Raw genomic sequence first — 15779 nt, forward strand, 5'->3', positions numbered from 1 at the left:
ATGTGAACTCCTGAACATAAGTTAACATGAAATTGAAAAGCTTTTGCAAACACTTCTGAGAACCTGTTGAAACATAAAGTCAAGGGCAAATTTGATTGAAGTTTTTATTATTTTTTCTTTTTTGGTATTACTAGTCTGGTGAGAGCCGAAACCTATTTTATTAAACTCCACACTTAATCTTACAGTGTTATTACCTTTTCATTGGTTTTGCAATGGTGTTGACAAAGCAATTCAAGAATATGTCGGTACAAATGTATTACACTTTTATTGCATTTCAATGACAATAACATTAATGAAAGTGTATAAAAGTCTATAATGAATTAATATCAACTATTATAATGACACAAAGCATGAATATAATCCTTTGAGGTACTTCATCATACCCAAGGTAATAGTGCGACTAGTATTATTTGTTTGGTTATAAAACAGATGCACCTAAAGTAGAAGCATGTTGTGATGTGTCCTTCCCTGACTCAGATGCAGCTTTAAGCACTGAACACCTTTATTTTACAGATTAGGGACATTTCAGTCCTAAAGCTCATTCTAAGCAAACTTATAGGAGATTGTTAGAAAACAATATATTTTTTTTTCTTGCTGCCATCTCCGGCTGTGGGTCCCGAATCTTTCTGAAGTGGACTCCTCACCATCCGTAAAGCTTCAGGAGGTTATGAACTCTTACTGTGGCTTGCGTCACCCTAGAGTTGAGCTACCATCTCAGCTTGCTGTTAGTGAGATTTCTCTATTTAGATTGAAACCTTATTTTGAATTCTACCTGCCTTGCTTGAGATTCCATTTTTCTTTTTAGCATTTGGTAAGCTTCCAGGAGCTGAAGCCTTCCCTGTATGCCATCTTTATTTATGCTAGTTGGGCCTACTGGAGCTATCTAGCTTCCACCATCCACCTAGCAATATTGCCTTTGCCATGCACATCCCCATCACCTCCTACCATCCAATGGCTTGAGAGGAACTTTTCCCAGGTTTCATTCTTCCTCTTGAGAATGTGTCGTGAAGAGCTGGCAGCCTCCTTGGGAACATGTTCACAAGCTGAATTTGTCCTCTTTGCACCTCATTTCATCATTCTCATCTTTCTGTAGCCTTACTAGCTAAAGTTCTAGAATCCCCGATGGGAAATCGTGGGGGTTGGCAGACACACCTGGGAGGGAAGCACCAGTTCACAGTGAGACATACTGCTTTCATAGTTATTGAAGTGAACTATGTAATGAATAAACCGACACACACATATCAGCTGTGTAAACAATATGTTATGTTGGTTTTCCATCCCTGTAACACTCCATCTGAATTTGGAAACCCACCAGAAGGATGTTAGCCTTCACATGCACGTGAGTAGATTTTCTGCCAGATGTTTTTATGTTGAGGATGAGCTTGTTTATCTAGTATGCCATCTTCAACAAGCTGATGGGGTAGTGTGGAAGGAATGATTTGAGCCTTGGATTCAAGCTACCTGGGATTAAAGTAGCCTTGAGGAATCACTTTTACCTCTCTCAGTTTCAATTTCTCACCTGTGAAATGAAGAGGACGTCTAAGCCACATGCTGTGAGGGTTAAATGAGATTGTACATGTGAAAACTCAATTGCTCACCTTGCATCCAGTAGGTGCTCTGTAACTTTGCTTGTTATGATTTTTTTTTTACACAACACAAGTGTAATGGAAAGGTTACAGGTGTTAGGACTTTTGCATTTCTGGCAGCAAAATGTGGATGCGGTGCAGACCCATTGTCTTTTCTGGCTCTCAGTATTGGTAGGTCTCTCTTGATTTTGGTTAACAAGTGGGCTATGGGTACCCATTCTTAGGGCTTATGAAATGAACCAGAAAGCATGCTGAACAACCAACATTCATGCATTCCTAGTTAGAATACCTTATCAGATGCTTTAAAAATTGGTGCTTGGTAGTTAGTCCACATTCAAAAACGTTTCTTGAAGTAAACTTTTTCGTTGTTTAGATTTATTCTACTTATTCAATTTATAGACAGAGTGATTATGATCTCAAGATATTAAGTAACTCATATTCAAAGTTCAGAATTTAGTTAGTGGCGGGGTCAGGGTATTATTCAATGTTGCTAATTTCTGGATAACTGACTTGACTTACACCACAATTTTTTTTTTTGTAATTCATTTATTTTAAAGTGGTTTCCCTTCCCCATTAGGCTTTACCCCCTTCTACTTCTGCAATACCTGTAAGTAGCTGTATGCTGAGGATCTAAGATGAATGAGACACACTCTCTGCCTTGTCCTGTGCCTGCAGGTCCTGAAGCTGCCCTGTCTGGACTCATCCTCAGCCTGCCCATGCTGCCCGCCTGACTTCCCTGGCCACATCCACAGTCACTTTTCTGATTTGTCAGGAATGCACTAATACAGTGATGTATTTTCCTGAGCACCCTCTCCTTTGGGGTCCTCAATTAAATCCTCTTGTATCCAAGCACTGGGAGAAGCAGGCCCTAGAGGACCACATTCTGTCCTTCTGGAGGCTCTACAGGCTCCCCCTGCTGGAATGAGCGCGCCAGCTTTTCCTTGCTCAACTATCAAGGTCTGTATTCAACAAGATCAAAGTGCATGAAGTGCGTCATAAATCAAAGCAAGATATGGTCGTAAACTTTTGTAATTCCAGCACCCTGCATGGGTGGGCAAGAATATCACAAATTCTTGACCAGCCTGGGCAACTTCAGGAGATGCTGCCTCAAAAAGAAAAATACTTTGAATAAAGGCCTGGGATATAATTAAATGGTGGAACACTTGCCTAGCATGTGTGAGGACCTAGATTCCATTGCCAGTACTGCAAAACAAAACAAAACAAAACAAAACAAAACAAAACAAAACTGAACAAAACAAAATAAAGCCTCAAAACTAATCACAACAAAACCCTAATTGTGGTATGCTAATGTATGGCTAAGGTTTCTGAATTTTCTAGCAAGTTATTGTCTTCCTTACTCTTGAGTTTTTTACCCATATGTTTTCCCTGCTTTCCTTACAACTAGAGTACCTAGCTGTTTTTATTACCATAGCTCTGAAATATAATCTGTTCAGGATTGCTGTGGCTATCCGGGTTTATGTAGGGTTTTGTTTTATATTTCTGGAAAGAATGTGGGACTGTATCAAATTTGTATATTGCTTTTGGCAAGATGGTCATTTTTCTTTTTACCAATTGGTAAGCATGGGGGGAAGTGGAGCCTTTCCATCATTTAGCATCTTCCCAAATCTCTTTCTGCAATGATTTGAAGGTTTCATTGTAGAGATCTTTCACATCCTTGATTAGGTCTATTCCTAGACATTTTATCTGTCTATCTATCTATCTATCTATCTATCTATCTATTGATCGATCTAATTATCTATCTGTCTATCTAATTATCTATCTGCTTATCTTAGCAGCTGTTGTGTATGGGAGTGTTTCCATGATCTCTTTCTCATTCTCAGAGTGTTTGTTGTTGGTACAGAATAAGGTTAACTAATTTTTGTGCGTTGATTTTTGTATCTTGAAAATACACTTTGCTAAAAAATATTGAAAATGTCTAGGAATTTTCTGGTGGACTTTTTGGGATCTCTTTTGTATAACATATTGTGTACATATAGGGACAATTTAACTTTAACTTCTTATTTTCCCATTTGAATTTTCTAATTTCTTTCTTTCATCTTACTGCTCTAGCTAGCACTTCTATTACCATGTTGAGAAGAAATGGGGATACTGGGGACACCTTTCTCATTCCTGATTTTGATGGAGATGATGTTGGCTGTGGGTTTTTCATGTATATAACCTTATAATGTTGAGTAGTACTCTCCTCCTAGAGTAGATTCCAACTCTCTAGGGCTTTAATCATGATAACCTATTAGATTTTGTTAAAGGCCTTTTCTGTCTATTGGGATCCTGTGATTTTTTTTGTTAAGTCCATTTATGTGATTTATTACATGTATTGACTTACGTATATTGAAGTATCGCTGCATTTATAAAATAAAGACAATTAGATGAATTATCTTTTTTGATACATACTCATACTTGGTTTTTTTTTAGTATTTTACTAAGGAATTTTACATCTATGTTCATCAAGAAATGAACCTGTATTTTTCTTTTTCTGTTCTGTGTTTACCTGGTTTGGGCAACAGAATAATACTGGCTTTGCAAAAGGAGTTTGGAAGTGCTCCATCTGTTTCTTTTCTGTTTTTGTTTTGAGACAGGGTTTTATTGTGTAGGTTTAAGTGTTCTGGAAATAGCCATGTATACCAGCTTGCCTCAAATTTTATCTCTAGTTTTTAAAAGTAATTTAAGAATTATTTATTGTAGAGCTTCTTTAAAAGTCTGGTAGACCTCTGGTTTGCATCTGTCTTGGCCTGGGTTTTCTTGTAATTGGCTTTTTGTTACTCTTTTAATCTCTTTGTTATGGATGTATTTAAATTGTGTTATGGATGTATTTAAATTGTTGATCTCTTCTTGGTTCAGCTTTGGTGGTCTTTACAAAAATAGAAACTCACCCATTAAAATTTCTAACTTAACAGAGTATAAGTTTTTAATGTATTGTCTTATAATATTTTGAGTTCTCTGGTGTCTGCTTTAATGTTTCCCTTTTTTTCTTCTGATTTTTTTTTTTAATTTGGATCTTTTTCTACAGACATGTGGATTAATGAAACAAAACAAAATACCCAGACTGGAGTACACATAATTACAGCCATCTTGTATTTGACGAAGCTGTACACAAAATGCATGCACTGGAGCAAGGAACAGTAACAAAACATTGTACATTACTGGAGCTGGAGAAATTAGATGTCCACATAAGAAGAATAAAATTAGATCCACATCTACAACCTTGTCTTCATAAAATTAAAAGGCTTATGTAGAGCAAAACAATCCATCAAGTAAAGGGAAAGCCCATAGTTTGGGTGAGAATTTTTGCAATATACATCTATCTGATAAAGGATTAATATCCAGAATATGCTCAAAAAACAAAGTCAAGAAAAGAAATGACCCAGTTAAAAATGGGCTAGAGATCAAAACAGAGTTCTTTAAAGAAAAAATAAAAATGGCTAAGAAATATTTTAAAAAGTTCCAACATCCTTAGCAAATAGAGAAATTCAAATGAAAACTAGTTTGAGATGGTTAAGATAAAGAAAACAACTGATAGCAAATGCTTGCAAGGATGTGAGGAAAGGAAAATCCTCACTCACTGTTGGTAGAATTGCAAACTAGTACAAACACCATGGAAATTACTGTGGAGAGCTCTCAGGAAGCTAAAAGTAGTTTCCCGTATGACCTACCTATACCAATCCTTAACATATGTAAAGGACTACTTTTAAGACACTTGTGTAGCCATGATCATTGCTGCTGTATTTCAATAGCTTGGAAATGGAAACAGCCTAAATGTCCTTCATGTAATGAATGGATAATGAAAATATGGCACATAACATATACATTATAGAGAGAAAAATAAAATCATAAAATGTGCAGGCAAATAGATCTAACTGGAAAATAGACTGAGTGAGAGAACCTGTCGGGAGCCGCATTCGCCATTACGAGATGGCGCTGGCTTCCTGCTTCCTGGTTCTTCTTGCTAGAACTCGGATGCGCCACATGATGCTAATACGGATTTGAGTGCTCTCCCTATCAGAGAACACATGCTAATTGGGTATTGTGCGGAGCACCAATCACAGACGAGCACGCCGCCCTGCAGGCTATTTAAGCAGAGCGCGCTTGGGGTTTGGGGTCCTTCTCCATCTACCTACAAGAGCTCTACAATAAAGATTCTGCTGGACAAATCTTCGGTTGCCGCGTCATCCTTATCGGCGAAGGCTGCGCGCGACAAGTGGTGCCGAAACCCGGGAACCGCCGACCCCGGGCAGAGGAACGACTCGAAGGACCCCCGACTGCTCGTCGGAGGAAGATTCAAGCCAGCAGAGTGAAAAGCTGCAGCACTTTTCAGCAAGGTATGATTTCTGTGGTCTGGTGTATTCTGTTTCTCGTTGTTAGTTTCGTTTTTGTTTTACTGTGTTGTCTGTGTCTTAATTGTGGGAAACGGGATAAAACTTGCATCTGTCCTTTTTGCAATTTTGAATAATTGGCCATAAGACTCAGGTAGATAGCTGAGCCGCCGCGCTCTCTCCTGTAGATAAAGGAGCTATGGGTAACCAACCAACTAAACCGATTTTGGAAGCAGCTCAGGCGCTGCTGAAGCAAAAGGACTTAAAGATCCCTGACAGGGTGTTGCGGAACTTTCTTAAGGAGGTTGATCGAGTAGCTCCCTGGTTTGTGGTCTCTGGGTCCCTTTCTAAAAGATCGTGGGATAAATTAGGAGGAGATTTGACACGAGAGAAAGAACAGGGGACCCTGAAACCAGGGGTGTGGCCACTATACAAACTGTTAAAATCTTGCATTAAGGATGAAAGATGTAAGGAAAAAATCAAGGAAGGCCAACGGGCATTATCAGACCACCAAGATAGTCTATCAGAAGCTGAAAAGGGAAAAAAGGCTAAGCAGGAAAGAAAGCCAATAAAAAAGAAAGTAAAAGGTAAAGATAAGCTAGCTGAACTTGAAAAAAGGGCAAAGAAGAGCTCGAACAGCGAGCAAAAAACTTAAAGCTGCTGCCTGCCTCTGAGAAAGGGGTAAGTAAAGGTGAGGAGGACCCTAAATTGTATCCTCTCCTCACTGAGTTTAAGAATTATACAATATCATCCTCTTCCGAGGAGGAGACGTCCTCCGAAGGAGAGGATCAGCAAGAGTCATCTGACTCTGAGGAGGAAGCAGGGCTTGATCCTGCTGAACAAGCAGAATTAGATGAGGAAGCGGCCAAATATGAATCAGAAAGATATGGCCCAAACCCTCCTCCGCCTTATGCGCCAGGGTATGGTGCGACAGCGCCTCTGCTTGAGGAGAAGAGCCAGAGTAAAGATAAAGGAAAGGTTAAGACTTCTAACTCGCTGAAAGGACCGGATCCTATTTTAATAAGATCCAGGGGAGCTGTCTGTGTTTTTCCACAGGAAGAAAACAATCCATTCTGGGTACCGGAGTGCCTCACGCGAAAGCTCGTGGCGCAAATTCAAAAGACAACAACATGCAAAAAATGTGGCCATCGTTCAGGCTATGCTGGCTGTCGAACAGGGATCTTCCCCTCAAGTTTGGTTAAACATGCTTAGCCGTTGAGACACTGTCAGAACTCATGGCACTCCTGACGGGCACAGGTTCCCATTGCACCGGGATGCTGTTCTGAACAGACCTTTGCATCTCCCAGGGCTCAGGTTCCCATTGCACGGGGTTCAAGGTGCAAAGGGTCTCTTATACTATGTAACCTCCTTGATCGCTTATACTGTTGAGTCAGTGAGCTGATCGGAAATCTCATAGTGTACCGTTTGGCTTGGCTTGTAATTTTTAAGAAAGGGGGAGATGTCGGGAGCCGCATTCGCCATTACGAGATGGTGCTGGCTTCCTGCTTCCTGGTTCTTCTTGCTAGAACTCGCCTTACAGCGGCGCATGCGCCACATGATGCTAATACGGATTTGAGTGCTCTCCCTATCAGAGAACACATGCTAATTGGGTATTGTGTGGAGCACCAATCACAGACGAGCACGCCGCCCTGCAGGCTATTTAAGCAGAGCGCGCTTGGGGTTTGGGGTCCTTCTCCATCTACCTACAAGAGCTTCATAATAAAGATTCTGCTGGACAAATCTTCGGTTGCCGCGTCATCCTTATCGGCGAAGGCTGCGCGCGACAAGAACCCAGACTAGAAAGAGAGCTGCTTCGTGTTTGTGAATTCTAGTTCCAAGTCCTTAGATGTGAGTATATAACCTGGAATGACTTTAGAAACCAACAAAGGAAAAAAGGACCACAGGGTAGGGAGTAGGAGCTCTAGAGAGGAGGGTAGGACATGAGTGTTAGGAAGGGGAAATGGAAAAGTCAGGGGTAAGATTTATCTGGGAGGAGGAGAAGAGGACAAAACAGAGGAAAAGAGGAGGAGGAGGCATAGGGTACACTAAGATTGATTGCAAAAGTCATAGGGAAAGACTTAATAATCACTAAAATATATATATAACGTATCAGTGTTCTGCCATTTGCACTGATGATGTGCCCACCCAGAGCGGTAGCTTATCTAACAAAATCCTAGTGCCAGGCATGGGAAATCTGTGTCACATCATTTGTCAGAGAGGTGCAAGAGATTCCCAAAAGAATGTAGACTATTTCCTTTGCCCTTGTTGCCTCCCAGAACTTGAAGGCAAGAGCCTATTGTTGAAGCCACCACACACTTTGGACAGAGGACTTGGAGACACTGAGCAGAAACTGACCCAGAAGCTTCCTTCCCTGAAGTCTCGCTCTCTTAGAATCCTAATGTGCTGTGAAAACTACAAAGAGAGAGAGAGAGAAAAAAAAAGAAATTAATAAATAGTTTTATATAGCTGTGATGCTTACGAATTGTAACTATTGCCAGAGTGGCAAAAATATACACAAGGGTGAAATAGTGGAACTTAGACCTTAGGAGTAACCAACAGCCATCTTATTGACTTAAAGTCTGCTCAGCAAGAGGAAATTCCTGAACAGTACAGTAAATCTAGCTAAGTACCCATAGCTACTGGAGGTTATGGGTTCTAGAATAGAATAGAACTACTACTGCCACTTTCTAAAACCAGTATAACTTCCAACTGCATTTTAAATATCCATTCTTATGTCCACAAATAAATATAGCTTACCTCATCCAAGAAGCTTTTTTTTTTTTTTCTGGAGCAGGTGGAGACCATTACAGGAAAACAACAACAATGATAACGACGACAACAACAACAACAACAAAAAACCTGTAGGTGGTCATAGAGGACATAATGTGGGGTTTTCATCCCCAATAGAAAAACTTACAACACAAACTCTAAGTCTCAGGGAGGTTGCACAAAAGCCAGAAGACCAAGATATCTGAGGGAAGATAGTATATGACAGGGGAACAGGGCCCATGAAATATTTTTGATTGGAAAAAGTTGTTTTCGTACAATGTTTTCTGATAGTTCTCAGCTTCTCCCACATCCCTACATACTCAACTCCGTGGCCCTTCCTTTCTCTTTCTCTTTAAAAACCAACCAACCAAAAACCCACAAATCAACCAGCAAACCCACAGGCAGCCCCTACAAAACCATAAAACTGAAACCTAAAATATTCAAGCAAAAGAGCAATATGTGAAAAAAAATACTAAAATGAAGTTTCATGAGACAGTAAGACTACAAAAGCACCACTGAGTCTCTTTTGTGTGGAGAGCTCTCCACGGGCATGGGACCCACACTTGTGTGTGTGTGTGTGTGTTTTAAATTTCTTAAAATGTTTATTATACATGCTGTATTCATGGAGAATCGAGGAGCCTGAAGGGACTCAAGTCAGAACTGACAGCCACATTCTGCACGGAGAGGGTTAAGCCAACGCCCTCTTTTCCTTGTAGGTCGCCATCATCTTCTTGATTTCGGCAATCGCTTTCCCTGGGTTCAGACCCTTGGGGCAGGTCTTCGTACAGTTCATGATAGTGTGGCAGCGGTAGAGAGAGAAGGGGTCCTGCAGCTTGGCCAGGCGCTCCTCTGTGAAGTCGTCTCTGGAGTCGACCATCCAGCGATAGGCCTGCATGAGAACCGCAGGCCCCAGGTACTTGTCTCCGCTCCACCAGTAGCTGGGGCAGCTGGTGCTGCAGCAGGCGCACAGGATACATTCATACAATCCATCCAGCTTCTTGCGGTCCTCGATGGACTGCAGATACTGCTGCTTGCCCTCCTGAGACTCGTCCTTCTTCTTCAGATAAGGCTCGATGGATTTGTACTGTGCAGAGAAGTTACTCAGATCAGGGACTAGATCCTTGATCACATACATGTGCGGAAGAGGGTAAATTTTTGACACTTTGCCGAGGTCCGTGTCGATCCTGCGTGTGCATGCTAGAGTGTTGCCTCCATTGATGTTCATGGCACAAGAGCCACAGATCCCTTCTCTGCATGATCTTCGGAAAGTCAGACTGGAATCAATTTCATTCTTGATCTTGATTAAAGCATCCAACACCATAGGTCCACACTTATTCAGATCAACCTCGTAAGTCTGCATTCGGGGTTTGTCTCCAGTCTTGTCCGGATCCCATCGGTAAATGGCAAATTGTTTGACTCGGGGAGCTGCAGCAGCTCCCGTCAGTGCCCCTCGGCAGGCCTGGAACTGAAGGCTGACTCTGCTGAGAGCGGTAGCCGGGAAGCCGCGTCTCAAGAAGAGCCCAACCGCCACCACCATCTTGCCTCCTGACGTCAGGCCACCCTCTACACCCCCCCCCCCCCCGGCATCCCGTCAAACACCGCGGTGGGAAGCGGGCTTCTCACCCTGAAGTCTGCCTGATGTGTGGTTTTTATATTTAATGAGACTCCAGTAGAGATGACAAATCTTAATGTAGTCGCCTAAACAAGATTGGTACAGTGTTAGCACCGGATGATATCAAAATGTGGATGGGGGAAATCTCACAAAAACGACCTCTAGAAGAAGAGCTACAGGCAATTAATGACTCCCAAAAGTCAGAGAATCAGTCTTCCCCAGAAACGAACTCCCAGATAGATTATGCAATTCCGACTGGTCAGCTTTCAACAAATACACAAATGAACAGCACTAAATGGACTAAGGAGTGTGTGTGTGTGTGTGTGTGTGTGTGTGTGTGCATGTGCGCGCGCATGTGGGTGTGTACACAAATATGTAACAAAGAAGAGGTCATGAATTTGAGAGGGAATTATGGGAAGAGTTGGAAGGGGGAAGGTGAAAAAAATGTCAATACAGTACTCATATATGACATTCTCACAAAGCTGCTTAAACAACCACACAGACAATCAGAACTAGAATACCTCCCTTAAGCCCCTGCCAGACTTCTCTTTGCTACTTGAGTCAGCAATTGCAGTCTAAATCTTTCCCCCAAACCATTTCTCATTGCTTAGATAATGCCAAGCTACCTTGATTTCTTTTGCTATGCTAATCCCAGTGTGGGTATGAACGGATGCTCTCACAGCGTGGTTGTGTGTGGTCTTCTTCTTATGCCATCATGCTGAGAAGAGGGTTGAACTCTAGCAGGCTTCAGGACTCAGAACTAGGTATAGGAACATTGCCTGCTCGACCCTAGCAGAACAAAACTGACAAATCTAAGAGGGATCCCATCCTTAAATGTCAATGTGTAAGAGCTAAATGAGCCAGATGTGCTGAAATACTGCATGTTGTTAATGGGTGTAAGTGCCTCCTGATGACCTCATAATGCTGGCTGCATAGTTTGGGAAGATAATACATCTGTAAGTACTCCTGACATTCCATTTAAAAGTTGATTTCTAAATAAATGGGTTGAAACTCAATTAGCCTCAACGCTGAAGGGTTCTGGGCCTACCTCAGTCGGAAGAGTATGGTCAAAGGTGACAACTAAAAAGCATAGTCCAGATGCTTGCATTAAAATATGTAAACTGAGAATGTTTTAAGTGCATCTGAGTACTTCAGTATTTCGTAAATAGTGCAGTAACATTATCAAGCCTGGATATTGAGAAGCTAATAAGCAAATGGCTTGCTCACTCTTTGTAGTGATATGTACTCAAGCCGAAGGAAGGACCAAGGATGGCTAGAATATTGGGCTGCTCCTTTTCACTAAGTTTACTGAATCCTTATAACATAAAGGATAAAAATTGAAATTTTTACTGTATGCCAATGAAGTCTTATAAATGGAGTCTTCTGAGATTATTTTGATAGGATAGTAAACATGGCAATAGAAAATTGTTTGCATGGACCTGAAATATAGTACATTTACTTTACCTGCTTCTTTTTTTACTGTTCAGTTGATTCAATAAAGCAACACATTTAGAAGATTCTGAAATAGTTGGCAATTATAATCTCTCCATTTAGTTTATGTGGACGGGGCCATGCTTTTCATGGTTGTTTTATTTGTTTGGAGTTTTCTGCATAGTAGGAATTTCTCCAGATATATAAAATTTACATTTAATGAATTATTCACCTTGATTAACCACGGCATTAACCACATAGGTAAAATTGAACATATATATATTTTTAATGTCTGAATAGAATCTTGGTTATGTTCTGCAAGCATTTATATACTTTTCTCACATTTCTACATATTCATTTTCTGCATTATGTCCCAGATCTCTGATATTTCCGAGAAAGCATGTAACATGCAAAATTATGCTTCTTTCACACTTGAACAGAACTGTTAGCATACATTTCAACAGGAAGATATCATAAAGACAAATCGGAGTGTATTTCTAGTCATCTTTCTACAGCTGAACTCCTCTATTCTCTTCCCAAAGCTTGAGGAGATATTCACTAATTTGGATACACCTATGGAACTTTTCGTATTTGTTTAATGCAGCAAAATCCACAAAAGTCCCATTAAATGTAGAGTAGAGTTGGGAAGCATCCTTCCTGCTAAGCATCAGTTACTTAGAGCCAGAGCAGCCCCAGTCAGCCAAATTTCTGTTGAGGAACCGTGAAGATGAATGTGTCATCCTTCAAAAACAGAAGACGTTGAAAATCAGGTAATTTAATTTGAAATATGAAATGTATCTAATTGATTTGCAATACTGTCTCTGAGGCACAGCTTATTGGAAATGCAAGATTCAGAGGTTTGTGGGCCCACGACAATAGATATGAAAATATCCTTCTGGGGGAACAAGAAGAAATAGGAGAAAGAGGGAGGTGGGTGTTGCATGACTTTGCAACTCCTGGGGGCTGCTTTACCTCATCTACCGTCTGGAAGACTAATAGCACAGAAACCTGTAGTGGGGATGGTTTGCTCTGAGCTACGACATTAACTGGTGCGTGTATATTTCCCAAGTCTTGATGAAGACTCAGATTGTTAAGAACAGTATTTAGATTAGGATGTGAGTGGGCCAAAGAAGAAATATTTTTTTAATCAAGCCTATCATTATTTGGATAATGAAGTAATATTACCAAGTGGTGATTTCTTTTATTCTTATGGTCTAACTTAGATAATTTCTTTTCTCCGTCTCCCGAATGGCAATAAACTTCAGAGATGGACAGCCAATTAATATCACAATGATTCTGATTGCTTACACAGGGCTTAAAGCTCAGTATCATTCAAGTTCTGTGTGCTGTTTTAAGGATGCACAAGAGCTTTTCGAAATCCCAAACAAATACTGCAATTTCTTACAAGCATAGACCTGGACAGCTTGAAAGTATTAAGATAATGAATGCTAAGAATAGCAACATCCACAATGAATATGTTCAACTCCTGAAAATTGCTATGTTTATCTAACGCGTTTTCTCAAACGTTGTCTCCCATTCCAAAAACAGACTATTGGCAACTTCTGTTTGGAAGAAAGGACATCAGAAATAATTTGGCTAGTTAGATGAGGGCCAATTTGTATGTCTGTTATATATCTACAAAGCGCTAAAAAGAATATGTTAAAATAACATGGAGTGTGTGGGTAGTTAATTTCAAAAGGTAATTTATACTACAAATGGAATAAGAAAAGCATTGCTATCATTTTCATGTGTACGTGGCATGTCTGGGTCTGTGCCTGTTTGCATATGTCTGCACAAGTGTACGTTAGTGTATGTGGAAGTGAAGGGCTGAGGTGGATGCTGGGAGTCTTCTTGGATTGCTTTCCTTATGTATTGAGGCAGGGCCTTTCACTTGAGCCTATAGGTCACCCTTATGGTTATATGAACTAGCCATCATGTTCTGAGGGTATCCTGTTTCGGCCTTCCTAACACTGGCATTATAGGTGGGTGTCCACATCCTTTAGGAGATCCGAACTTTGGTCCTCACACTTGCTGCTTGCATGGCATGTGCTTTAACCACAGACGAATCTTCCCAGCCTCATAAATGAATTATTAAGCAAAGTATGGATTAATTAAGATGCAATGCTTATTACTTCTAAAAGGTGAGCAACTAGACAGATTGGCAATTGTATGTAGTTTTCCACTTAAAAATTATAATGATAGCTTTTATGGATATTTATTTTTTGATATAGGTTATGGTTATAGCCTATGAACAGGAAAACCGACCTTTTCAGTAAGGCTGGTTTAGTAAAATTCTTAAATTAGTAGTTTAATATGTAAAAGTGGAAATAGATAATACATCAATTACTGAAGCACTTCACACAATCTTAGTTTATAACTGTCTGTATATACTCACATGGATATATGTACACATAGCACACATTAGTAATGCTTTTTATCTTGTAATATATATGTAATATACTCTTTGATAAATTTATAAATAATATTGGTAAATAATTACTTTGTTCAGATTCTTAAGTCGTTCTAATGTTTGTGTATTGTTGTTCAGATATATTTATAGTTTTTAAATTTCTAGTACAACCTTTTCCTAATGCTATGTTAGCATCTGATGAATCTCAAAGCATCAGTTTGATGATCTTTAGTTAAGGTTGGCTCCCTTTCCTCTGCAAGAATCCCACAACTGCTTCTCTGCATTTAAGGATATTTAAACTCTGAAGGGCTCAATATGATAATATGAGTTTTAAACCTCAATTTACATGTGCTCAGCATATTCCTCTTATTAATATCTTTAACATTCTCAGGACATCTTTTTACTACAACACTATTAGTTCATCCTCATATATGCAAATTTTAGTTCGCAACAGTATCACTCCACTTATATATTGTGTTTTTAAATATCAAATTTACCAGGTAGTTTTAAAATCATCTTTGTCTTAAAAGCTTTTAACTGACTAATTTTTTATTTTAAATTACTTTTCATCATAAATACACTGGAACTATAAATATTTGTAAAAGTTGTTAATTATCATAACATACTCTTAAATTTCACTAAGTAATATGACTTGCTTAAAACAAAAAGTAGGGGCTTTCATATTCATAGGTTTGCCTAATACAATGGAATAAAATATGCGCTCCTTTTATTAAATACTTATGTCCTTGCTACTGTTTTGTTTACAGATTATTCCTTAAGTTGACTTTAATTTCAAGCTGTTATAGTGTAAAATGTGTGAATTATGTGCAGGTAAATTCTAGAGGAGATTTGGTGACATAGAAAGAACACTTTAGTGCAAAGACACATGTTTGAATTCTAGGTCTCTGTGTTCCTAAAGTTCTCTGAGCCTTCAGTCTCCTGATTTGTGATAAGAGTGACAATAAATGGTTTAAATTGGATTAAATATGAATTAAATTAAATACTACTGATCTAACACAGTACCCGACATACATTTAATCTGACATGCTCTAAACATGATTATCTAGTTTTGCTGGAAGTCAAACATTGGTGTTCAGCATTTGTTCTTACTAGAACGGATGATCTGGTCACAGGAAAGAAGCAGTTATGTATCAATATTTGCCTCAGAGTCCATTTAATTCAATTCGGGTCAGTAAATAAGTACCTTACCCATCATTTTGTTCATTCCCTCTATGCTGGTCTTGGTTACTTTCCTGTTAGCATTCTTGTCTGCTGAGCATCCAGGACTGCCGAACTAAAGAAATTCATTCACAGCTAATTCCCTCTGCTTTGGAGATCCATGGAAATGGCAGGAACAGGGGCTAGCACCTCATTCCACCTGAGAGCACCTCCCTAAAAGATGCTGGCTGCTGACAAGCATCCCATCAAGAGAAGAACAAGGAAGACGATTTGATGCTTAGAGACTGTTTTGAACATCAGGAATCCCATCATAGAGGACCAAATGAAGAGAATGGCTGAGATCGGCTGATCTATTCCTGTCAGTTGTGAAATAAAGGCAACGTTTGCCTGGCCTTGTTTCCCTGTTGGTTAGCTTGTGGCCTGGTTGAAAAACAAAACGTGACCAGTAGAGAAAGGAGAGG

General features: G+C 39.8%; 1 protein-coding gene across 1 annotated transcript; it reads right to left on the bottom strand.

The window, feature by feature from the left end:
• Window positions 1–9305: 9305 nt before the first annotated feature.
• On the bottom strand, window positions 9306–10223 carry LOC110565511 (succinate dehydrogenase [ubiquinone] iron-sulfur subunit, mitochondrial). Its single transcript, XM_021663199.2, has one exon. The coding sequence runs from the start codon at window positions 10221–10223 to the stop codon at window positions 9375–9377; it is 849 nt and encodes a 282-aa protein (XP_021518874.1). The 3' UTR covers window positions 9306–9374.
• Window positions 10224–15779: the final 5556 nt, after the last annotated feature.

This window comes from Meriones unguiculatus, chromosome 10 (genome assembly GCF_030254825.1).
Source record: "Meriones unguiculatus strain TT.TT164.6M chromosome 10, Bangor_MerUng_6.1, whole genome shotgun sequence".
NCBI lineage: Eukaryota > Metazoa > Chordata > Mammalia > Rodentia > Muridae > Meriones > Meriones unguiculatus.

What these genes read in the sequence shown, in the direction of transcription:
- LOC110565511 (XM_021663199.2), bottom strand. Translation starts at nt 10,223, where the DNA reads ATGGTGGTGGCGGTTGGGCTCTTCTTGAGACGCGGCTTCCCGGCTACC.